Raw genomic sequence first — 27,661 nt, 5'->3', positions numbered from 1 at the left:
CAAATAATGGTGAATTCACGTCATGCCATTATTTGTACCATTACACTCATAAACATTCATTATTTGTATACTATCACATTTCTATTATAGTAGAATACATTGATACTATTTGTACAGCATTTGATGACTTTATAGGGATTAATTGTGTTTTTCATATCTAAGGGCATTTATTTGATTATACATATTATTGTTACCACATTACACATAAAACATAAACTCCTCCCCAGAATAATAAATGTGTATCGTAAAATGTTTAGCAAAAGCAACTCACTCAAACACTGGTTCTGTCCGATCGTATAACGTTTCGGGACTCGGTTGTTCGTTGATAAACCAATCTCGGAACCTGTTCAGTTCCAGAATCTGATCCTGATTTAATGCTGACGGAATTGTATCACGTGTAAGTGGTATAGCACACCAACAAAACGAACAGTCTCGCGTGTGCTGATTTCTTGGACATGCTATTTGACGAGTAAGGTACTGTCTGGTATATTGACTCCCGTTCACAACTCCAGAAAGTAGGATAAGCGTCAGCAAGTAAACCACATAACCACCTGTCATTCTAACAATTACAATTTAAGAATTTCAAAATAATTTATAATTGTTAAATAAATAATGCTCAAACAAATTTGGGTCAAATAATCACGAAACATACACAAATATTATAGTAAACAGAAACAAATTTAAAGCTTTGTCTACAATAGGCCTATATACAATATCAAACTTTATGTGACAACAAATACATGGATATGCTCGTGTCATAGCACTACCATATTTGGACATATTACTACCATATTTGGGTACGTCACACTTTTTTTTTTCAAAATAGTTTGATAGTGTAGACAGCGCTTTTTTTTTATAGTGATCATAATTATTGTTTATACATTACTATTACGTTTAAAAAGAAGACATTCAAGATTTGTAGATATGCTTATTAGGCCTAAAGGTAGATAGTCCGCAGCAGGCATGCCACAGTCGAATCAATTAACAATTTAAATAATTGATTAGACCTATAATCTATAAATAAATATATAATCAAACAAATTATTTTTATTGTTTAGCGATAATTTTATAAATCATTATATTTAAATGATTTTAAGCCAACATTTTGATTTTATTTATTCAATATTTATTTAGGCAAAAGATAAATTTTACAAAATCAACAAATTAAACAAATTATGACACAAGAAGAAAATATGAAATCATAGACACATAGCTGCCAGGAAAGCAAAAGGGCAGTCTAAGCCACTGTCTCCAATTAGGTGTGTATTTAAAAAAAATATAATAAACAATGGCCAATATATTTATTTTGGAGAACTTTAGAAATAGGCATATAGAATCATCTTACCTGTTGAAACGGTGAAATAAAATTCACTAAAGTTGAGAACAGAATGGTTGACGAAGTTCCAAGTTGGTAAGTTACGAATGACTGACAAAATAGCAGGAGCTGAATAAGATATGATACAAGGTACTTGAGGTGGATTCGCAACCATTGTTATGTACAAGTATCCAGATGGGTTGTATCTTAAGTAACACTTGTTGAAAAAGAAATATTCGTGGTCAACAACACGAGATTAAAATATATCTATTATTCTTACCATCTTTTATTATGAGGAATTTACCGGCAGAGAACGAATAGAAATATTATTACAAATTTTAACTTTTAACAGCATGACAATTATTTAGTTTCACAGGATTTAAAAAGTCATGGAAACTATTTTAATTATGGTGAAATACTGAAACCATCCAATTCGATGATATGATTTAAACTTATGAATTTGTTATGTATATTATCGTAAGAAAAACAATAATCCACAACGCTTGTTTAATGTGTAACCCTTTATAATAATATTCCAGTACTGATTTAGATTAAAGAATTGTACAAAAGTATTAACTCCAGTTGTTTGGTGTATTTTCCACGTTTCAATAAGGTAATACAGTTTAAGAATCACGTACTGAATTAAGGTTATTAGGCTTATTAGGTAAAAAAAATGGAGACAGCCCCACCTGTACCAATCTTCTTAGTTTATTTATAAAACTTAATAGGCCTATATATAATATCATGATGTACAGAATTCATTACATTGTACTAAGATTATTAAGATAGAGAAATTTGTTCTAATAGGAGAGAAGGCGTGGGTACTCTGTGCATCGTAATTTCCACGAAAAGTCGCCAAAATCAAGAGATGAGACAAAGACGCATGCTAAAAGAATTATCGTATAAACCGTAGTACGCGTGCCACAAAACTAGCCAATCGATGTCCTCAAAATAACCTATCAGAATTCGGCCTACTTTCTTTGGACAATAACCGCTTGGAACTACCGGTACTTACAAATTAAGTCAGTTTTAACTGTGGCATTATGAAAATTTACGATAAAATATACATTAAAAAATCAGAAACTTGAATTTCGAAAAAGATTAATCTCTGAGCATATTGGGTTGCAGCTATGACCCAATATTTCGGTCTATATTGAAGATACAAAATGCTCGAGATTTGTGACGTCAATTTTCTTGAAATAAATCTGCAATTACTGTTATACATTGATTAATCATTTATACTACAAAAAAAGCCTCAGGTTTAAGTCTTTGAATGTTTTTATTTCGAAAATGATTCGTAATATGGCGAAATACTAGGCCTATTTATGATTGTAAAGGTAAATAGAAAAAAAAATGTATTTACTGTAGGAACTGCATTAAAATAGTTTTTAGATGGTTCCTAATATGGTTAAACAATAACCCAGGCCTACGATGCGATAGTACTGTACTTTAATTGATTGTAAAACACACAATTAACTACCAACTTGTCCTGTAATATTCATGATTGTGTGTCAGTGGGAGTAAACCGATAAATTCCTTTACAAAATACATGTCATGATTATAATTTAATAAACTACTTTTACACATGTATATTACAATGAACAACATCCACAATAAGACACTTAACACAACCATATGCTGACCACTTAAGATCACATAAGGTCAAAGGTTAGTGACATGCTCACCTGTACATAACAATACAAGCTATATAATATTTTGATCTATGTATTTATGTAATCCACTCAACTTTGTTGACCCCATCTGATTAACACAATAAATGATACTTATGTTTTATTCAAGTATGAAATTAATTATGAATTGTTATCAAGTTGCTTGTGCACTCTCGTGCCAGGTGACTGAATGGGTTTATTGGCATTTAATCTTTGATAGCGAGAGCCACTTCAAACAACATGATTAAATTCTTGATTGGAATTTCATTAACCACCATATTGTAGCTTTGATGTACTGTAGACAGGGTTAATCACCTATACAGTTGACACAATTACCTAACACCACATCAAATTGTTTCAATAATAATATATCCCAAAAAAATGTACAGAAATTTCCAAGGATGAAATTAATAACCTATGCTTTCTAAATTTATAATGTTTTTTTATGGTACAGTAAAGCAGTAATAATTTGCCCTGGTAGTGGTGTAAGCAGTGGTGTGGCATTGAGCCAGAATGAGAACTTGAAAACAGAACCCAAAGACTTGTTATCAAATCTTGTGGTTGCCACTTCAACGCAACTCAACTGAGTGGACCAACTTTGGATGACATTGCGTCACCGTTACTCAAATTAAGTCTTGCATCCTTGCGTTGTGTCCAAGTGAAAACCACAACGGTACCTTCATGTAGTATATATAGTATAGAACATACTTGGCAATAATATTATAACAAATTGATCAACTCAATTTAAATCATAATCCTGTCTTAAAGTTTTCTATAGCAATGTATTGATAATTTCTGATGTCATGTCATGTGACTACTACATGGTCATGTGACTACTACGTGGTCATGTGACTACTACGTGATCATGTGACTACTACATAAATCTTGTGACTACTTGTATCAACATGAAATTAATTTAATATTGTAATGTACATAAACATTTTTATTGTCAACGTGGATCATTTAGACGGTGTCTTAAAAATGGAAGAACTACGTTTTTGGAATGACCATCCATGCTTATTGAAGACTCAAGTGTTTTTGACCAATCATATTTGCAGTCAGGTGTGGGAAACATTATCAGTTGACCAATCACATTCTTTATTTTGCAGTCAAGTTCGGTAAACATTCTCAGTTGACCAATAACATTCTTTCTTTGCGGTCAGGTGTGGGAAATATTCTCAGCTGACCAATCACATTCCTTATTTGCTTTCCAGTCACTACCACCATCTTCATAAACTTCCTAAAAGTAGAAATAAAATCAAGTAAATTGTGAATGGGATATTTACAAATTTTTCCAACTTTTTTTAACAAACGAACATGTGGGGATTTTTAATACCGCTCCACTTAAGGGTTATTGGTCACCTGAATTTAAAATCTTAAAATGTTAACATCTGCTTCAGCTGGACATATATCCGTACTTTAACATGACTTGAGCAATAGATGGTTTGTTTTCCCCACACTACTTTAATATAATCGTGGTATAACTTTAATCTCAAAATATGTTCACTCAATAGCTGAATTAGTCGACACACTTTACTATAGATTTGGTATGTACAGAATCCGTGTTTCCAAGACACTTATATTGCACTATAAGCTTATGTTTGTCAATCAACTACACAAGTAGAAATGTTTTCTTTGTCATGCACATCTAATAGCAAGAAACACGCCAAATGATGAATATGATGTCTGTCAGACTGTCAGACTGTCAGACTGACAGACTGTCAGTCTGACAGTCTGTCCATTATGTTGTTTGAACCATTTTTGATTGATTGATCACTTTATTTCCGAATACAAATTCCATGTATACAACAAACAATACAAAATGGAAAATCACACAAAAATAGGATTTTCTCCCATTTATTTGAAGATCAGATAACAAGATTATTTTCACTATTCAAAATTCTTAAAACCTTAGACGCTCTTGTGGACATGCTCGTAAAAAGAAGGTATTCTCCTTGTGGCAAACATGTAGAGCTTATGTAAGCCTGTTTGTTTACTGTAGTAGTATAATATAACTTCATTTTTATTTTTATTGTTCCACATAAAATAAATAAAATATCAAGACAAAAAAACTTGTCAAATCTTTGTTTATGTGTGGAATCTCAAATAAGCCTAGTGTATTACAACAAGAACGTTACCTTTTTCCATATAGGCACCTTTTCTTTCAGTTTATCAATACAATACTGTACTGCTTGCAATGACTCATGACGATGCGTAGATGAGATACCAATGATGACGCTAGCTTCACCAATTTTAACTAACCTTAAAAGAGAATATTATGGCAGTGGCTTAAAATAAAAATAATAAAAAATAACACATTATTACCCTGGTCATTTTTTGGATCAAAAACGTATGGAAACATATTCCCATAATGCAAACTAGTAATCAGCGCAAATGTGTTGCTTGATCTAACCAGGTACCCATTTATGCACCTGGATGGCGAGAGGCAAATGTAAATAAAGTGCCTTGCCTATATACAAGCAATGCTGCAAGAGTAGGATTCGAACCACGATTTCACAAGCAGTAATCCAACGTTTATCGCACTGCGCCACACACCCTCACCTAAGATAGCATCTGGTTGAACACGATCTAAACAATTCCATATCATTAACTCTTTCCACAGTAAATCTTTTACTTTTACTGTATTTAGCTTACAATACAATACTAAATAGTATTGTATGCATTAATAGATCTGGTATAATTCGGCAATGTGAAGTTAATACCAACTATAAAATTAAATATAAAAATTGCTATATGCCTTTATAATAATTTTTTTCGAGATTTAAGTTAAAGTTTTTATGTTGAATCATGTGTATGTTTATATATATGCTCTGGAAAACAAATGTAACATAATTATATGTGACAATACATTGATTATTGAATGTCTTACCCTAATCTATGATAAACAGCAATGTGTTTAACCTGCCATTTTGATCTGACTTCCGCACATATAGTCTCTATCTCCTTTTCAGCCATAGGTATGTATGCCTCGTACTCAAGCTCAACCACTTTTTTACCCTCAAAATGGTCCCTAGTTGTTCCTAAGAAAAGGAAAATACATTTGATTGCAAATTGGGATGTCAGGACATGGAGCAAACAATGGATATTTTAAATGCAAAACATATTATTTTGTTATTAAAACTGTACCAACAAACAGAGAAATAGCTCCACAAGTTGGACAACCTATCATCTGATAGACATCATCACATTTTAAAACATCATGCGATATCTTGATAATATTTTGACTCTTTTTGCACTCCATACCTAAAAAGTAAAAAAAAAAGATTTAAATTATTTTTATAAGGTTGCAAACAACATGCTACTCCATGCTAATAATAATAATAATAATAATAATTACTAAATTAATATTAGTCAATATCCAATTCAATTAGAACTTTATTATTCAGTAGACAGTTAGGGGGTGGGGGGGGGGGGGGGGAGGGAATCAGCACTGTTGTCATGTTACAAAAGTTGCCAAAACAATATAGATTATCTGATAAAACTCCTAGAAAGTAGGAAGCCTTATGCAATTTTTTCTACCCTGACTGTAGAGAAACTTGTTTGGCCTTTTAACGACTGCTGTACATGAAAAGATATAAGGAATATTAAAAAGACAGTATCTCACAATTAATAAATTAAGAAATCATTTTGTAGATAAGGAGTTCTCCATGATTGAACGTACCAATCCAATTAAATTATTAATATTAATTAGCCACCACTCAATGGTGGTATAATTGCAATCTCAGAATTATCTTTCAAATCAAGGGGTAGCGATCGGTCTTGCACATATTCTTGGTTTACAGCAATAACTAGATTTTCTTTCAACACATCAAGTCTAAACAAAAAAGAGAGATGCATGTGTTTATTGATATGTTAAAACTCAGCTACACTACAAGCAAGACATTGTAATTCAAAAGAAGATTAAAAATGGGTAGGATTTACTACAGGGTATCATCCTCACAGACAGTGCCATTTTTTTGTTATTGTGTAACACAAACTTCCCAAAATTGATGATTGATAATGGGTCGATAGTCAATGAAAATGGAATGTATGATCAATAGAGATTGTTTGACCACTAGCCTTTAACATAATGAGAGGGAGGAGGTCCGTCTATTCAAATCATCGATTTGAACGATTTGCGCAATTTGAAATTGCGCAAAAAAATCCTTGCACAATTTGAAATTGCGCAAAGAATTCTTGCGCAATTTAAAATTGCGCAAGGATAGATAGTTCTTGCGCAATATGACACCTTTGCGCAATTTGAAAACGAACTGTAAATTTTCAAATTGCGCAACAAAATTCTACCAGACAATCGGTATTATAATAATTTATTGGAAACTAAATAACTCAAAATAAAACATAATAAATGCGAAGATGTGTGTAATAAATACATAACATTTATTATTACAATTAAATAATATTATCACTGTAACTTGAAATAAATCAAAATAAATGTAAAAATTAAGTTTTTAATATTAGTTTAAGCTAGGCCATGTAACCTAGTCAGTATCAGTAGTCCAGACCCTAGCTAGGCTAGAGTAGTATAGCCGGCCGCCCGCGCCGCGCCCGCCTGGTGGAACACCACCGCTTCGTTTTCCTTCGTCGGTTTGCTAACTTATAACAATATTTGCACTACTAAAATAAGGAAATGCGATATTTATCTTTAATTTTGAATCATTCTTAGAAATTACTATAAAAATACGGGTGTGCATGATTTCACAATCTGTCGAAAAACCTTGCGCAATTTGCAGATTACTTGCGCAATTTAATACGTTGCTTGCGCAATTTGAAACACATGTTTCAATTCAAATTGCGCAAGGATTTTTGTTGCGCAATTTCAAATTGCGCAAATCGTTCAAATCGCGCATAACAAGTATATACCATCCATGGAGTAAAGAATCTTTACTCCATGGACCATGGTATATACCTAGGCTAGTAGGCGGCGCCTAATATAATACCATGATAATACTAATACAGTACATACTGTAGTACAGTACTGCACTATTTATATGCGGGTAGAGTATATAATAAGGTCTTATGGCACCAATCGAGGTTGACTACACTCGAAGGCCGAGTTGAGTAGGCCGCGACGCGGTACAGTTGTGTATTGACTATTTATGCTAGCTAGGATAGACAGGCAGGCCTAAAACAGAACAGGCCAGTCAAGATACACACTGTATTATTGTAGTAGGATTAAAACTTACTTTGGATATGATGTAATTAACTGTTTCAATAGCTCTATTGTACTAATATTACTTGGAAGATCTAGATACGTCTCCGTTGTACCAGTTAGTTCTCGACTTTTTGCGAAAAACAACACATGTACATTTATTTTTGTTACTGCACATTCAGCCATCCTAGATTAAAAACATCCAGGTAAGTTAAATAGCGCCCTCTGTATACAGAAACTTTAGAAGACCAACCAAAAACACAATGACTTCCAGTCAATTTGACTCTACAGCTCACTATGTCGGTCGGTTGGTCGGTAAACACTAACTTGAGTACGCGACTGTAGCCATGTATATGGCCTTGTTTCGTTTAATTACAGTTTGAGGTAAACAATATTTTTTAATCCAATTTTTGGTGAAGTCGAACTGTGTGACATTAAAATGGTATAGTCAACAAAAACAATTTACAAAATTATTTGTTCAGGGGACAATATAATTATATTTAACAGCCTCGAAAAATCCAGCAATGGGTTAATGGAGTAACCATGGTTAACGCATTAGAATCATGGACAAATTGTAATTGCCCACTTTCCTGATTAGAATATGTGGGATTGAAATACAAGCAGGGCAGAATTCAGGCAATAGCATTTATGGTCAGGTTCGGTGGTTTTCCTTATTTATATTGTGTCACACTATCCAAAAGTTCATGTGAAAGAATGGATGTGCGTGCACAGTATTTTACATGTACCAAAAAAGAGCAAATTGCCTCATAATCGATTAAAACAGTATCGAATTACGTTGGAACGGTGAATTCGCTCCCTCTGACCCCCAGGGTCCCCCTGACCCCCAGGGTCCCCCTTGGCAGCCCACGATATTTCTTTTCATACATAAGTTGGAGACCCCTCGTGAAACATAACAATATAAACATGAATATTCATTAGTCATATCCATAAGGTGTGACGTAAGAATTGAGCTAACTACAATTCGCTAATGCAAGCGATTTCTGTCGAGCCGTCTGTGTAGTCGAGTGGATAAGACTATGGACTGTCGATGTATGGGGTTCGACTCTTATGAGTTACTTCTTTTACTTTATAGTGTGAGAGAGATTATTTAGAGGGTTAGGTTTATTTATATTTAGGGAAGTTATTCGGCTATCTTTCAACTTATGTACGAAACAAAAATCGCTGGCAGTCCCTGTCTCCTAAACTCAACTAATGCTCGATGACATAGCTACTTTAGAATATAAGCATAACAAAGATTAATATTAAAAATATACTCTGTAATCGGTTATTTTGTGGCAAGAAATTTAGTTGATTTTATGAACCATCAGGCAATATAATAATAATAATATCCTGGATTTATATAGCGCCTAATGTTTTGAAACCTCTAAGCTCTGAACATTATTACCCCAGACATTTTTTTTGGATCAAACACGTATGGAAACATACTCTCATAATGCAGCTAGTAATCAGCGCAAAGTTGTGTCTTTATCTAACCGGGTACCCAGTTATACACCCGGGTGGAGTAAAGTAAAGTATCTTGCCTAAGGATACAAGCAATGCGGCAGAGTTGGATTTCGAACCTCGATCTCACAATTAGTAGTCCAACGTCCGAGACACTGCACCACACGCCCCACAACATTCTTGATTATTATATCCCTTGAATTTCACTGTGTGTTGTTCTTGCGTAGGAAAAGCAGAACAGACAACTATGGCGTTCCAGTATATAATAAATAACAATATTTTTTTCAATTATTTATTAATTAATTCGCTGTCATTGTAACATACATAACTGACAGGTTCCCTCGGGTGACTGCATTCATCCTAGAGCCTTAATTGTCACAAAATGCGTCCCATAGGAACTGGACTTGTTAGATGAGTTACGGATTTGGAATTCATTTGAAATGAATTAACGCCTTACATAGATCTACGATTGAACACTATACGAGTTGAAGGGTAAATTATAATGTCTATCATGTGTTGAAGATGTATTTATTAATATAGAAATTCATTCATTCAACCACTTTTTAGAACATAAAACAAGGTTAATAAAGATATTATTAAATTGTTGTTGTTGAATATGCTATTAATAATAGTTATTCACTTAGAACAAAACTCGGATCAAACAAATTATTTACCTTAAAAGAAATTGTAGTTTAAAGCAAAAAAATAGTTAATTTATATGTTAAGGGGCGTGCCATTCAACTGATCATGTCGCAGTCACATATAAACCATTTGATCTCCGGAGCTCAGCATCCTGTTGTTAGCTTGTCTTGGTCCAACAATGTTCTTGCCCATTACTTATATATTCATACAATTTTTGTTGCTCGTTGAGGTGTTGAGATGGTTAGGTTTCACTAGAAAATACAAATTTGATAACATATAGCATTTATAATTATCATAATAATAGGTGCAAAATAACAAAGATAGATATTTGTTTGTTTATTATCTACTACAGTATAACACAAATAGAGGAATACAAGAGCAAACTAAGCTGTCATGAAATACAAATTAAGATTCAAGACATTTTATTGGTCCACTTAAAATGAAAATTCATTTTGCTTGGCTTAATTAAGACAATAACAAATACGTTGCAAAAACGCTATAGGCCAATGTTAAAGTAGTGTTAAAAACGCACATTGCAAAAACGCTATAGGCCAATGTTAAAGTAGTGTTAAAAACGCAGGTTGCAAAAACGCCATTGCAATCATATTATAAGATGTGGAGATGGGTAACCGTTACTAACTGAGTTAGTTCTGATTATGCTGCACTATATCTAAGCAAAATATAAATAATTGCTTAAATTTCAAATATTACAGAACGATTTTGATCTTCACTATAGTTAGTTAGGCCTCAGGGTCATTGGTTTTAATCTTTAATGTTATTTTAAACATGACAATGAAGGCTAGTCCTAAGAAGATTAAACGATTTTTGCCCACTGACCATTCAATATATTGATCATCATTAGTTTGGTCCAACGCATGAACCGTTAGTAAACTGGGTTGATGAATGAAACCTATATTTTACCTTCGTGGCTAACAATACTGATTTATCATATATAACATATTCTATAAATTCATATTATAGGCGGATCTGGTCCAGAGATGGGAAGGCATTTTTTTGGACACCATTTCTTAATTGGGTAGGGATCACATATCTCCTTTCAGTGGCGGATCTAGGATTTTGACAAGCGGTGGGGCAGGGTCTAACGGTAACAAGAAGTTCTTGTGAACTAGTACGTACATCACATGTAGCATCCTACTTTCAGCCCCACCCTCTCTTATAATCAGACCATAAATTTTTAAAATATAATTAATTAATTTGATCAACTTTGTACACTCCGTTGCTTCCGCCACTGTTTATGTAAATAGGCCTACATACAAATATAAGTTTATAAAGGCTACGTAGAGACCTTGTGTATGCTTTGAATTTATATTTATATTTTAATAATTATGATAATTTGTCAGCTCCAAGCTTTTAGGTTGAACTAATGACAGTGAATTGTATATATGTTTTTAGTAAAACACGAGGCAATTATTGCCCTATTTTTGTGTAAATTACTTGAAATAAATAAGCAAGTAGCGCACACCTTGAAATCCAAGTTGGTTGCCAGTAAACAGGCGTTAATTCTCATTAACATGCAAATAAGCACACGTTCATAATAGAATACCTCGTTGAATGGAAATGCCAATCTCGATCAGTGCCACTGCGCATGTCACGAAATCTCCAAAATACGAACAATAGCCACTGTTGTAGCAACTAAAGGATAAATCGGCCTCCAGTACGGTAACAATAGTTCCGGAAACAAAAGGGTTTGGATCTTTTTAGAATCAACATTGAGCCTGAGATCTGCTAAATAGGGGTGAAGAGGTAACGGTGATCCCCTAGCTGTACATTGGGACATCCTCTAAGGAAAATACTTAGGCCTACACAACGTATCCTTAGTCCTTATCAACACATAGTTAGGATTGGTTTCTAGTTTCCGATTGATATTAATTTGTTCACATGTGAATGGTTCGTTATTACTTGCCACAATCTCTTGACAGAATGGATCGATATTTCTTTTCGTACAGCAGCGCCTTTAGTCGACAGCAATGGATTTTTAACATCGCCTCCCTATAGTGCCTTCCGCATGTGAGAACTCAATTATTAGTGGATATAAATTGCAATCAAGTCGGTTTGTTCCTACTCTTTATACACGGCATAATTGTTTCTACATTGGATTGTTACGTCATGTTCGACATTGAGACCGCAAGTATCTATACCTATAGTTTAAATCATGTTACCAAACCATGGATGGCATAGCTAACATTGTATACTTTTATAATCAAAATTGCATAGCGATAGATTTATTGTCGAGGTGTAGAAACAGATAAAATGAGTACAGATAAGGATAGTCAAAACTCAAAATTAAAACTCTTCACGGTCGACTACCTTCAGAATGAGGTGGAAAGAGGAACGGAGACAACAGATGGAAACGTGGAAAGAGCCGCCAGTAAAAGAAGTATACTTTCGGAAGAGGAAGAAGAAGAGGAACCAAAGTCTAAGACATATGATGTGGATCTTATACCTCCTAAACCTCTACCAGAACGATACGGAAAAGTACCAAAGGCATATCTCGGAAAACCGATAGTGGAATTAGATCCAGCTAGAGAAGATGAACAGGTAATAATGTTTAGTATGTGTGCTAGTAAAAAAATATATATATTTTGTTTCCTTTATATTTATAATAATGTGGACACTAATTTTGTCTTGAGCTATGGAGAATTTTGTACCCTGTATTATTTTTTCCGAAATAAAAGATGAAATGAAATATATAACACTACTGGTAATATATAATTACACAATACTGTTATTATTATCACTAGATTAACTATAATTATTATTAACATTTCTATCGATCATCTATCAATAGATTTTTTTTTACTACACGAATTTTGAAAAATTCAGCGCATAGTTGAAATTAGACAGAGAAATCTGGGGTTTTTATCGGTAATTTTTTTGGGAGTTACCAGATGGTAACATCTTGACAGAGAAAAAAAAATTATGATTGATTTTAATATTTTTAGAAATTTGCTTGTTTTTTTTTTCAATTGTATGAGATTCCTCCCCATCTCGAATGACTTTTACTGCACTTTCCTTGACTGTTTGCACTCCATATATTAATCCGGTTTTGGGGGGTGGGGGAGGGGATTCATAAAGTTTAGTACGATTATCTAATCGTTATTTCCTTCTCATGTCGCATTTACTAACAAGAATCCTATACCTATAATACCCGTAAGGATAAGCTTATAGATATAAAATTAATTGTATTATTGTAAGGTATATCGCTAAATGACATACACCTAAATCACGTTACGACATTAACTTGTAAAAATATGATTGACCTGTTAATTGGTAGAAACACATGTAGAATGGTATATCAGGTAATTTGAAATTGCAGACAATTAATGTTAATTGCGTTATGGAGAAATGTCCTTGATGATGGGTATTATTTTTTTAAAATGCATAATGACTCGCGGGATCGTGTCGATAATATAATCTAATAACGTTGCACAATGACAGTTGTATCTTTATAGTATTACAGTAGATAATCATTAGGCCTATATATTAGTTCTATGAGATGAGTGGAACTGTAGCTTGGTGGGTAACTTGGGTTAAGGGTTCAATCCTGACCTTAGTGCCAGACTTGTAACTCTTTCAACTTCACTCCCTAAGCCTAAAATGAGACTAGGTTTAAACACGATACAATATAAAACAGTTTATCCATCCTGTAATTGACGAGTAATGTATTATTCCGGTAAGCCTACCAATTGAACTTGTGTTAGCCTAAATTTCTTTTAAATGGTAATTATTTCACACAGTAATTGGTATTCACAGCAAACAGTTTGAACGTACTTAAATTTCGACCGGGACGTACCTACGATCTCTAGTGCATATTGTGCCGTTAGCCGTCCCCAAACGAAGGAATCAAGTGAGGAAGCACACTCCAATTGTAGGCCACGCTACACAATACATTAACATGCGTAACTAGGTTCTGTATTATATTATAGTGTATGTCGAGAGATGACTCGCTGATGAAAATCTTCCTCCACAAACCAAAAAATAATCAATAGTAAAAAAAAAAAAAATTGGGATGATAACGGCAGTTGATGGTAATAATACATATGATTGATCAGTTTAAGAATAACATTAATACTGTAATTTGTCTTGTTTCCGTTTTTTTTTAATTGTGTGGGGGGGGGGGGGGGGGTGGTTCTGTCCTAATGTTCAGTAATATCAAAACGCCGACAAACTCAACAGTTCTTTTCAGAACTAAATGTACACGTGGTCTACCGCACAGTTTACCTCAACATTAAGTATAGCCTAATATCCCAGATAGTGAATGTGTTCGTTATATGTATGTACTGTATTATAGCCTACAAATCGCTTGGCAAAGAAACGGATTTTTTTTAATCGATACGATACTGTTTATCCAAACGTATTAAACGAGCAGTATTATTAACGGCTACTGTATCAGAAAATTAAAATATTGCATAATAGACCTATCAATAAGGAACAAGAACTCATTTTGCGTCAATTATATACGTTACGACGCAAAAACCCATAAAATGCAATTTCGCTTCAATAAATATTCATCAATTTTAATAGTTATATCATACAGTAATAATGATATCGTGCGGAATATGTCCGTTCTTCATATATTAATGCAATGCTTATATTATAAATAAACAATGAATTTAATATATATCTTGTTAAATTTATATGTACCTAATAAATGTTTATGAGATAATAATATTAATAACAACTACACAAGTTATTAATGCATATTCGTGTAATACATTTCTTTGCATTTTTTCTGGTTGATGGTCAACCGAAACTGAATGAATTATTATTCTATAGATTATATTTTTTTCGTCAGTTTAGAGACAGTATTTGACGTGATTCGCGTCCCTCTGAGTTTTAGACGTGATTCGCGTCCCCCTGAGTTTTTGTCAGCCTGTTGATCGATGGTACTATACCTTGCATACATGGTTTTTACGATATCGAAAAAATGATTATTATTATTATTATCATCATAAAGTATCGATTACTAGTAATCCTCAGATAATATGAAAATGAAGACAAAACTGACTTTGAATAGATTTTTTAATAGTTTTAATAAAGTTAATCACTTTCGTAGAAAAAACGGAAAAAATAAATGTTTTCACTTATAAAATGACAAAATAAATGGTTAAATTCAACCAAAAACTAATTGGCTGGCAGCCAATTGACTGTATTGTGCTTTAAATGACAGTTTTTTAGGTAAATACATTTTATTTATTATTTTTTATTTATACAACTATTATGTGACATTAAAATGACGTATTCAACAAAAAGAATTATTTTTTCAGGGGGAAAATACATCTTTAAGGGCAGAGTTCAGAATTATTATTGTTTATGTTGGCCCACAACAATCAGTAGAATTCTAAGCTGAAACTCTCGTTTAAAATTATAGCCTGTCTCGCAGATAAACTTTTCAAATAAACGTTATCCAAACGTTGTAACTGCATAACTGCATATTGAAATGACACTTAGACATAGGAACTGTATCTAGTTTGGGGGGCGGAGGAGGGGGGGGGGGGGTACTAGCATAACATTTTTCTTCTGCATGCATTGCATTTGTTGTACCTCAAACCTATGATTTTATATTATTTTTATTTACCACAATTCAACATTTCTTTATCAGTTGAATTAATGGGTGGTCTTTTATATTATGTATTTATACACACAAAAAACAAAAATTAAAGGAATTTATATTGTGACGCCCTGAAAATATAATGGTAGTTCGAAATACATATATTATTTTAAAACATGCTGAATTTAATATAGCTTTCCGTTGATCTCAGATTGGTCGAAATACTAATTATTCCAAAAAATATCTGGGTTTTTTCGTTATGCACCGCTTACCAGTTGCCTCCCCGCCCCAAATAGGCCCTCCCAAAGTATTAATTTCTTATGTTTTTTTCTTTTTGTTTTATAGAACATCTACAAGCTCATTTATTATAACTATGTTTCTTACCAGCAGGAATTCATATAGAGATTATGTCTAAATAAAATTAAATATTAATATACATTTCATACACTAAATATAATAAAAAGCTGGTTATATAATGATCAGATACAATACATTAAAATATATAAGCTAAGATATATGTGAACGTAATTTAAAAACACAATGGATCAGAACATATAAAGTGATGTACAGCAGAAATGTACTGTACAATGTATTTATGGAAATAAAAGTGGGATGAACCCACGTAAGACAAAACATGATCAGATACAATACATTTTTTTTACATATTTTTTAGTCCAGTAAACTAAACATATTTTTATTAATCTCGTTCAAAATTATATTATTTATTTATTGTATTTGCAATTTGCATTGTATCAATTACGTATGTGTTGTATTGTTAGATGATTTTCAACATACCATAGACACGTAGCCGTATCTCCATGGAAACTCTTATAATTAGGTTGTCTATTGAGTATATCGGACTTTGCATAGACTGTTATTCAAACAAGACAAGTGTTTGGGGTGCAGATGCGTAGGCTGGTTGCTGTCTGGAGGGTGCGAATGCGGGACTAACACTATCCACTCCCTCCACCCTGGTTGACCCACATCCAATAGAGTTGCAGGTCTCTGGAAATTGCGCTTATACATTAAAATATGAAACGAAATTCTACAGCATGGTTTGGGTGGAGCTACGAAAATTTTGAAAAAATAGAGTTGCTAGGTGCCCGGAAACTTGATTGTACTTTGAAATATGAAACAAAATATACAAGTCTCCAAAACCAGCCCACCATAGTTGGGATGGAGCTAAGAAAATTTAAAAAAATAAAGTTGCCAGGTGCCCTGAAATTGGATTGTACTTCGAAATTATGAAATAAAATATCTAAGTCTCCAGGACCAGCCCTACCATGGTTTGGACTGAGCTAAGATAATTTAGAAAAATAGAGTTGCTAGATGCCCGGAAATTGGATTGTACTTCGAAACATGAAGCAAAATATATAAGTCTCCAGGACCAGCCCACCATAGTTGGGATGGAGCTAAGAAAATTTTAAAAAATAAAGTTGCCAGGTGCCCTGAAATTGGATTGTACTTCGAAATTATGAAATAAAATATCTAAGTCTCCAGGACCAGCCCTATCATTGTTGGGACTGAGCTAAGATAATTTTGAAAAATAGAGTTGCTAGGTGCCCGGAAATTGGATTGTACTTCGAAACATGAAGCAAAATATATAAGTCTCCAGGACCAGCCATATCATGGTTTGGGCTGAGCTAAGATAATAATAAAAATAGAGCTGTTACATCTTTGTAAATTGCACTTATACATTGATAGGCCTATGTGCAACGAAATTCTACAGGACCAGCCAACTCTAACCTCCACTATGGTTATGAATCAACCACTGCTAGATCAATTCTTAAAAGTGTAAGGCTACAGAAAAGAACGTAATTAAATCATTTAACAATCTAATAAAATAGAAATAATTTATTTTGGATCTAAATTTCTCTATTTTTAGTTTTTAGTAACTCGTTATGAATTTTATCTTGTAATGTACTTTATATATCGATTACACTGAATAATACAATCAATAATAAGTTGTCTTTGATAATGATGATAGACTCATATGTTTTTTTAAATGACTATTTTCTATTGTAAACGACTTCCATCTTACCATTGTTGAAAATGTATATCGTTAATTAACAAACAAACTGTATATAATTTGAAATACTAGAAAATAATATACCTAACTAAGCCTAGGCTAGGCCTGATAGACTCTAAACAACATCGTAGGGATTTTCGTGATTTTCGCGCGCCCTTTATTTTCGCGATCGTTGCTTAAAAATAAAGGGCGGCCAAAAATGTTGGGCTTTAATACAGTAAGTAAATAAGAGTAATTCATCAAAATGAATATATTGACATTGTAAACGGAAGCTTGTTAATGCAAAATGAAACTAAATAAGTTAAGAAATGATTAATCAACTAAATTTGTTCTTTTCTTATTTTTTGTATTTATCAGACAGATAAATTAGGAAAGTGATTAACGTTAACAGCGAGGCTCATGGTCAATAGATACTTGTATAGCCCTCACAATTATCAGATGTCAGTTAAATTAATTATGTCTAATACAAAAGTGTTGTGACTCGTGGTAGAAATCAGATTATTTTAAATAGCTAATGTTAATTCGTATACAAAATTTAAAAATATTTGTAGAGATCTTGGGCTCTCAGATTTTAATATCTAAACCTGTTTAAAATAAAGCACTTCTAAATGTGTTTAGACATGTAAACGTGTTTAAATAAAGCACTTCTAAATGTATTTAGACATGTAAACGCGTTTAAAATAAAGCACTTCTTAATTCTTACCTTTAGTAATTCTTACCTTTAGTAAGAATTACTAAAGGTAAGAATTAAGACATGTAAACGCGTTTAAATAAAGCACATTTAAATGTGTTTATATAATGTAAACGCGTTTAAATAAAGCACTTTTAAATGTGTTTAGATGTAAACGCGTTTAAATAAAGCACTTTTAAATGTGTTTAGACATGTAAACGCGTTTAAATAAAGCACTTCTAAATGTATTTAGACATGTAAACGCGTCTAATGAAACACTATTTAAAAGTCTGAAATGTTAAACTCCTCCTACTACTGATTTTGAAGAAAATATAGAAAACGGCAACTAAACACAACAATATATAAATTATCATATTATCACAAATTGGGTGCACGTCTACATCGCATATAGGCCTATATTTGTATACGCATTTTAATAGAAAAATAGCAATTACTAATCTTCTATTATAAAAAACACCATAAACAGAGATTAACATCAACAAAAGGACACGTAGATATTTCTATGGAAACAATAAAAATGACAAATTATACATATATGTTAAGATGAAATTGTCGGAGATATTAATATGAAACTATACATATTGTTGTTAAAATACAAATTATTAATTCATCATGTATTATTCACCAGTCTCTTCGCTGAGTTGCCGCTGAATTGAAAACGTCAATACTTAGTAACTGCGTTGAATCCTATCACATGGATGTCATATATCTTTGTACCTTTATATTTATAATCCTCCGCATGTACGTCCTTAGGGATAACATATTATGTTCTGAAAATAATATTCTTTGAACCATGGAGATATAGATAGATACACTCTGTATTCATCCGTGTTCAGACCGATATAGCGTGTTTTATGAAATTTGTAATCAATCTTATAATATAAATATGGCCGTTTTCATTAATTGCAGTTGATAACAGACAATGTATAAATATATGTACATTTACATAATTAGGCTACAGTAGAACGCCTCTTGTCTTCAAGGACACACCCCTATACAATACAACAAATAACACTTCATTACCCAGACTCCAGAGAAATTCATTTGGTTGGGGTAATACAATTTCATAAAAACGTACACAAAAGGCAAGAACAACAACTATCATTTAACAAAAATCGAAAAAAAAACCAACATAATCCTGATCCCACTATTCATGGAAACCTCCCTTCTATTAGGAGACGTTTCAATTAAACAAACAAGGAGCAACTTGTTTTAACACTCAACCCCTATTTAGCGGACACACCCATTTAACACACATATACACTTTTACAGAGTCATATATTTGAAATATATGGCTCTGTAAAATGTATATACTGTACTTTTGCTGGTTATGTGGCGCCCCATATGTTTCATATGAAGTCACTTCGTATCCACACGCTTTGTATGGCAACACAATGCACCCTGATCGTTCACCCTGAATGATAAAATGATTTTAAGTATACTTTTACTTTGTTCATAAATCTGTCATTGATTATTTAAATCACCTGTGTTTCTATTTTCAGACGTTTATGGTTGTTGGAGAGCGTTTTGGAGGAAAGACGTCACTGTACCGATTCTCCGCTTCAAAGGCGTTGTTTTGTTTTTCACCTATCAACCCGGTTCGACGACTTATGCTGCTTATTCTTACACATAGATATCCTTTGATTAAATTACTTGCAGTTACTTACGATTCATAAAGTCTTTTGTAAAAATATCTTAAGTTAAGAGGTTTTAGTAAAATTTGCTGCCTGATAATTAATTTGCTGATCCTCGTACACTCGTGTTCACACGAGGCAATGCCAGTCAAATACAGCTTTAATGTATTTATTTAACAACATCTTTCTTTATACAATCAGATAAAAGAAAACCTTCATTGTGCGTTATTATACCAAAGACATTTTTTAAAAGTAAAACGTCCCCACTAAATAAATAATGGATAACCTTGGTGAACATTTAAAGTAAATGGTACCAACACGAATGAAGAAAGAACGTGTCTAAACTGAGTATATATTATAAAAAAGCACATTGTCAATTATTGTTCTGGGCATACGATCGACTTTAATTTAGACTGTTAATGAGCATAAAGGCATATAATATAAAAATAACTATCGGCTACATGTACTTTCTTAAAAACGTAATTATCATGAACACAATCATAATATTTATAAAAAAAAGAACTGCGTGGGAATTTACAATGTTATTTTCATATAATTATGTTTACAATGTTATTTTATTTAAGATCTGAGGAGAATGATATTACAAATTGTAATAATAATTTTATTATTAAAGATCCACTTTATGGAATACATTATACGTCACACAATTAAGCAAGCAATTTTCATTTCATATCTCTAAACAGAATAATTGTTATAAAACAATGTATGTGTTGTTTTGCTTATAGTTTCTCCATGGTTTGTCTCTCCAATAACTAAGAAGGCATCTCAAAGGCTCTACTTTCTCAGAAAACTCAAGCAAATTAGAGTTGATAACACTATTTTAATTCTATTTTATCAAAGTATTATTCAAAGTATTTTATCTTTTAGCATTGGATGTTTTTATGGTAACTTTACTGAAAATGATAAGAAAAATATTGAGAGACCACGTAAAATTGCACAACGTATTATTAAAGCTGATCTAACGCCTTGTTCATTTATCTATGAAAAGAGTATTCTAAAAAAAGTTAACAATATTATGAAAGACCCCACTCATCCGTTACATTACTGTTATAACTTAAATAGATCAGGCATTAGGCTACGACCTCCAAGAGCAAATCATTGTAGAACTAGAAAATCCTTCGTTGTAAATAGCATTCATATTTTTAATTCTAATGTAAGACGTTAATGCAATTTTTAATAGTTTTACATTTTTAACAGTATTTTTAACTTTTTATCTTGTATTTTTAATCTGTTATAATACTGCACGTTTTTAAATTGTTGCAATACTGTTGTTTTAATCTACCAAGCAAAGTGAATTTCCATTTTATGGACAAATAAAATTTCTTGAATCTTGAATCTTGAATCCAAAGCTCTGTCTACATTCCAAACTGTATATGACAAAATAAATGTGATGTGCCCATATATGGACAGGGTGATGTCATATCACTGTTATATTTGAGCATATCACTACCATATTTGGGAATATCACACTGTTTTTGTCAAACAAGTTTGATAATAACGTAGACAATGCTTTAAAATGTATATAGGCACAGACTGTCACATTTTGTATCTCTCGATGTCTTCCCACTCGGGCGCGCATGTAACTAGATTGTGATGTATACTGTTTTACCTTTTGTTGTGTTCCTTAACAAGAATCACATTATTTGATATTTTTGTAATTCTTACCATTTTAGTAAACTGTATATTTTTAGCAATGGATGTGCCTAGGCCAGAGGATGAAGATGTGTGAGTTTATTATTATTATTTTCATCATTATTTTTATTTATTATACTTTATTATAATTACCTCATCACTATCTTTAGGCCTACTATCCTGACTACTAGCCTCGTCAACTTAATCGTCATTATTATCTGACGTAATTAGGCCTACACTGTATATTGAAGTGGTTTGTAAAGATATGTCTACACTATCAAACTAGTTTGACCAAAAAAGTGTGATGTATCCAAATATGACAGTGATATGCTCAAATATGATAGTGATATGCTCAAATAAGGTAGTGCTATGACATCATCATGACCATGGACACATTTTGTTTATCTCATAAAGTTGGAGCTGCTTAATGTAACATTTTAAACCATACGCAGTTTTGTTTGCAATGTTGTTCTAAATGTAGGCCACAGAGTATACAACTGTACAGCTACTAGTTTTAAAAATCTGACCAAAAAACTCACCTATGACTTCCAAATTTTATTATTGTATTTCCTATAATTATACTTTCATTATTTACAGGCCAATACATTTAGAAATTGCCGAATATTTATTCACAACCATATATTCTATTGAAATGATGGTCAAAGTTATAGCAAGAGGTTTTGTACTAAAAGAATTCACTTATCTAAGAGATCCATGGAATTGGCTGGATTTTTTAGTTATTTTATTAGCGTAAGTATTTATTTTTATGTGGGGTGGGGGAGGGATCGAAATAAAGTCTTATACTGCGACACTTACACTTTCATCATTTCTGATTGGTTCAGTGTAATCGCTGGTCTATAAGTAGTGTTTTTGGTTCGTCTAAATTGACTCCAAGTTTAATAATTGATAAAGTTTCCATGCCCTGTTATACATACAGTTAGGCCTATGTATTCAGAATTTGAAATTAGATTCCCGTTGGAACCAAGGATAACGGTAAATCGGGTTTAGTTAATTTACCCCCACTAAGTTAACTTCATGGGCCAATTATCGGTAACTTACCCGGGATGCGCCGTCCGTTGGACTGTTTAGGCCACCGAAAATCGTTGTGATTATTAGTGTTTGGTATCATTATTGTTTTTATTGCTGCTTATACATGTAAAATAAAGCAAGGCTGACCAATATATGTTTCCTTATGAATGAATTTATGCATAGGCCTACATAGATATATTATTATTTTATCGATTTTGTTGACAATGAACTGTATGTTCATTTATATATTCTGATATATTAAACCATAAAATTCCTCCATGCTTACACAACAACAACACAAGGCGATACCAATATCAATAATGACCTTTAAGATGTGAAGAAGGTTAATGACGTAGTTGATGAATAATTGAAGATGCAATGTCAGATACTTGTGACATTCTCTTTTGTTATTAATTGTTATAGAGCAAAGAATGGCTTATCAAAACACAATACTGACATCACAATGATGTGTAGTCAATTGAATCTCGAGCAATATTCATGAAAAGTTGTTAACAGTGAAAACAATTTCTTAGTTTTTACGACTCAATCACACTAAGAAAACAAGCACATATTTATGTAAATGAAATATAAAGATTTTACCTAGGAAATTAATATTGTACAGCGCTTATATGCTCAATTTTCCCCTTATTTTAACGTAAGAAGGGCCTCTAATAATTAGTTTTCACGACTCAATCACACTAAGGAAACAAGCACATATTTATGTAAATGGAATATTAAAAGATTGTACCTAGGAAATTAATATTGTACAGTGCTTATATGCTCAATTTTCCCCTTATTTTAACGTAAGAAGGGCCTCTAATAATTAGTTTTCACGACTCAATCACACTAAGGAAACAAGCACATGTAAATGGAATATAATTAAAAGATTGTATCTAGGAAATTGATATTGTACAGTGCTTATATGCTCAGTTGTCCCCTTATTTTAACGTAAACAGGGCCTCTAATAATGTGGTCTTGTGGAAGACGACACACTTTAAATGTTTGTGAATCAATAACGAATATTTTAAACACTGAATAATTATATTTATATTTTGAATAATTATATTTAAAAAAAGTATTATTTTGTTCACAGGTATATTACATTTTGCGTTAGTCTTTTTAACGTAGAAGTTGGTGATTTTACAGCCCTGAGGGCGTTTCGTGTTCTAAGAGCATTAAAGACGATATCCGTAGTACCAGGTAAAGTAATTAAAACCAAACGTTGTTAGCAACAAGGCCATATAGATGGCTGCAGTCGCGTGCTCATTAGTGTTTACCGACCAACCGACCAACCTACCAACTGACCGAAATTACTGAACATGTTTAAAAATGTTGAAATGTTTAAAAACAGTTATATTTTTCTAATTTACACGTGCGTAGCCTGTCACTTTTGACGTGCTCGTATAACGTAATTTCGAGTTGAAAAGAAAGTCAAGAAAACAGAAATCGGGCAAAAAGTGTGCGCAATAACATTTAACGCGCAGTGCGCGCGCAAAAATCTGCGCACTCATGGCAATTTTGTAAACGCTTAAAAGTGCCTGAAACGTACTCTTATTTCATCGAAAATAAATTTTGTAAAATTTTAAGCGCGCGTTACATGCGCTACGCACGTAATTGTATTGCCATATGATGATTTATGCCCTGAAATTTATGAGTACCAAATTTTATTTAATTGTGATTCATGGTTGTGAAGATATGATTACAAACGTGATTTCGTTAAATCGTGCGTAGACCACGTAATTTTTTATTGCGCACCGTTAAAACATAACCACATCTATTCCTGGCCATAAGGAATATACTGTGAAAAATTGACTTAGCTAGATTAAACTGATATCAAGATAAGGTCAGAAAGCGATGAAACGCATAGTGATACCGGACCGACAGACAGACCGACAGACCGACAGACCGACCGACCGACCGACATAGTGAACTATAGAGTCACGTCCATGCGACTAAAAATGTTATATTTGCAGTACATGTATATGTTTCCGAAAAGGATGGAAAGTGAGGATTTCTCGACGTTTCATTCCTCCAGAAGATGGTATGAGTATCGTCAAGACATTCAACCTAACTTATACTTCTTTTTCGGAAAAACACATTGTGTAGGCCTAGGCCTATAACTGCAAACCTATCTTAATTGTTGTTTTTTCGCCATACAAACCTTTAAACATACACGTTTAGAGCCCATAACAAATATATTATACTGTGTAAATAAAAGCTATATAAGTATACAATGTACTTAGCCCAGACAACCTATTTTCTATTAAGATTAACCCAGTAGATCGATTAAGCGATCTAAAACAGAATTAATTAATTTCGTTTCCTATCATTGAAATACCATCATTCAGATATCCGATAGTGTTTTCACAGGCGTTTCATGCGATCATGTTTCTATTGCCAACGGTAATTTTGTACACAGTAATAATGACTGAATCCCAGGGTACGTCTGATATAATAGCCTATGTTTGGCCTGTGGGTTTCCGTTTCTTTCAAGGTAAATCTGAAAATAATGAACTTAATAATTCATCCATGTTATAAAGATCTACATGCTCTTCTTAGAGGGAAGCATAGACAATGTTGTGTTCGGGAACAAAAGAAGTTTGAACTCTTTGAGAGAATGTTTCTCTGCTTATATTAGGGAAGAATTTGAAGGAGAAGATTTTGTCTTTAGAGACTTTCTCTCTGCTTAGGGAGGAATTTGGAAGAAAATATCTGTTGTTTAATTTTTCTCTACTTAGGGAGAAATCTTTAATTTTTCTCTGCTTAGGGAGGAATTTATTTATTTATATTTATATAACTTTGTTAATTATTCATGTATTGTTTGCGGGTGGCGGTTGCAAATAACAAGTTAATAAATAATTTATATGTCAAATATATAGCATGAATATTGGGCGAAATTGACATATTATTGTAATTATAAAAGCAAAAAAAATCCGTTACGCTTCGAGGAAATCGTATAATTGAATTTGAATAAAAGATTAAAGCTTATTTATAGATATTATGATTGACTGCTCTAGACACGCATGTAATAATGTTTCACATTGAGCATAGTTTCCATTATGGAGATATATTGTGCAATTTTATTTGTAAAAGAAAACATCGCATAACCATCAATATCCGTCGTCAACTACTGAAGAATACCACGGAATTTTTTTTGTTTTCAATGCATATTTTACAAATTGATCGGCGTTGAGCTAATAACTTCTTAAAGATCTTCGTATCGGTCTTTGGTCGTTGTGGAAGCTTCTACTGGGACGCAACGCAAGGAAAGTAAGCGCAACGCAAGCGATTGTTTATTCGAACTGCTACTTTTTCATTGTGTTACGTCCTTGCGTTGCGTCCTAGTGGGAACCAAGCTTAAAGCTCCCACAAGACCGAAGATCAATACGAGGGGATGTCGGCGTCAATTTGCTTTTAGGCATTTGCAATATGATTGAATGCTGTTCATTAAATAGCTTATAACTAATCACATACAAACTTGAGCACTCTTGAGTGGTATGTGCGCTATGAAAATCCTGTTATTATTATTGTTATTAAACTTGCATAGCCTAGCCAGTTTTAAACTATCGCGTGAATGCTAAAACTGCGCAGCCAATTCAGAAATGTTCGATTCGCACGAATAGACTCGCCTGAAGAAAACAGGCTTTTTTTCTCCATGTTAAGAGGCTCAAAATAAAGAAGTGTGATATTCATTCTGATTAGAAACAAAATTAACAACTGGAAGTAGGCTTGGGATTTCCATCCCTTAAATTTTTAATGTCATCATATTTTTTAATTAGCTACAAGCATTAAAATCAATTAACGTGTAATAGAAATTCTCAAATTACCACAATTTAATCTTTTTTTCAGGATTGAAATCTATAATAAATGCACTACTGCGGTCTATGAAGATGCTCGGTGAAGTTATGGTGTTAACTTTTTTTATACTTAGTATATTCGCGTTACTTTCGTTGCAAGTGTATATGGGAACTTTGAAACAAAAATGCGTTGCATCCATTGATATTACAGACATAAATGAAACGGAGGAGTATTATAATAGTTATATAGCCAATGAAAGTAAGTTTGTTGTTATTATTACTATGCCTACCTTTGACAACCATGAGTAAGAACTTTTCGAATAAAGTGACAAAACGAAGATATTCAACTAAATAATGTGAATAAATACATAATAATAATATAAAACAGAATAAATACTTTATTAGTAGAAGTATTACTAGTAATAACAGGACAATTTGAGATTCTCACTTCCCTTGCCCTTTTAAAAATTAATAATAAAATTGCCAGTTCATACAATATTATAATTGTGTTTTTTCTTAAATATTCGCTGACGAAACACAATCATCAGCAATGTGTATTTGATTATTATTAGCGCAATCAATCCTAGATTGATGCCATTTGAATGCAATATAAACACCATTAACTTCTACTACCCTAAACGAGACACTAATTTTACCAACATCAATATTATTTCTGCGTACGAAAATATTCAAATGACGTAATTTAAAATCCTTTGAACCTAAACAAACATCATTTTATGCAGAGTCTAGCTATGCCAGGACAAATTAATTTATATTAAATCTTTCGTGTTGTTTTTTTTTTAAAGCAAATTGGTTTATGTTGAACGGAGATCCTCTGGTGTGTAGCAATATAACGGGGATTGGGTGAGTTACATTATATTAACTTCATCATATTACATAATAGGCCTATAAACTAGAAGATCTCACTTCAGGCCTGTTTTCCACTACACGAATCTAACCGACAGAACTCGGATATGCTGCGCATTTTTTACATTAAA

The 27,661-nt window shown here is 32.7% G+C and overlaps 2 protein-coding genes across 2 annotated transcripts; one reads left to right on the top strand and one right to left on the bottom strand.

Annotated features, from left to right (window-relative positions):
- Positions 1-2,588: 2,588 nt before the first annotated feature.
- LOC140062374 (molybdopterin synthase catalytic subunit-like) lies at positions 2,589-6,806 on the bottom strand. The gene is made up of 5 exons (XM_072108567.1): positions 6,668-6,806; positions 6,133-6,249; positions 5,876-6,026; positions 5,124-5,247; positions 2,589-4,225 (listed from the first exon to the last, which is right to left on the bottom strand). The coding sequence occupies exons 2-5, from the start codon at positions 6,245-6,247 to the stop codon at positions 4,145-4,147; spliced, it is 471 nt and encodes a 156-aa protein (XP_071964668.1). The 5' UTR covers positions 6,248-6,249; positions 6,668-6,806; the 3' UTR covers positions 2,589-4,144.
- A 5,723-nt stretch (positions 6,807-12,529) lies between these two features.
- Positions 12,530-27,590, top strand: LOC140062035 (sodium channel protein type 4 subunit alpha B-like). Its single transcript, XM_072108078.1, has 7 exons — positions 12,530-12,817; positions 20,053-20,185; positions 21,846-21,930; positions 22,435-22,587; positions 23,960-24,066; positions 26,716-26,922; positions 27,470-27,590. Exons 1-7 carry the CDS (start codon positions 12,530-12,532, stop codon positions 27,529-27,531), a joined length of 1,035 nt encoding a protein of 344 aa, XP_071964179.1. The 3' UTR covers positions 27,532-27,590.
- Positions 27,591-27,661: the final 71 nt, after the last annotated feature.

Source organism: Antedon mediterranea, chromosome 11 (assembly GCF_964355755.1).
Source record: "Antedon mediterranea chromosome 11, ecAntMedi1.1, whole genome shotgun sequence".
In the NCBI taxonomy this organism is placed as follows: Eukaryota; Metazoa; Echinodermata; class Crinoidea; order Comatulida; family Antedonidae; genus Antedon; species Antedon mediterranea.
The sequence above is the reverse complement of the archived record's forward strand: the minus strand, read 5'-3'. Positions and strand labels throughout refer to the sequence as shown.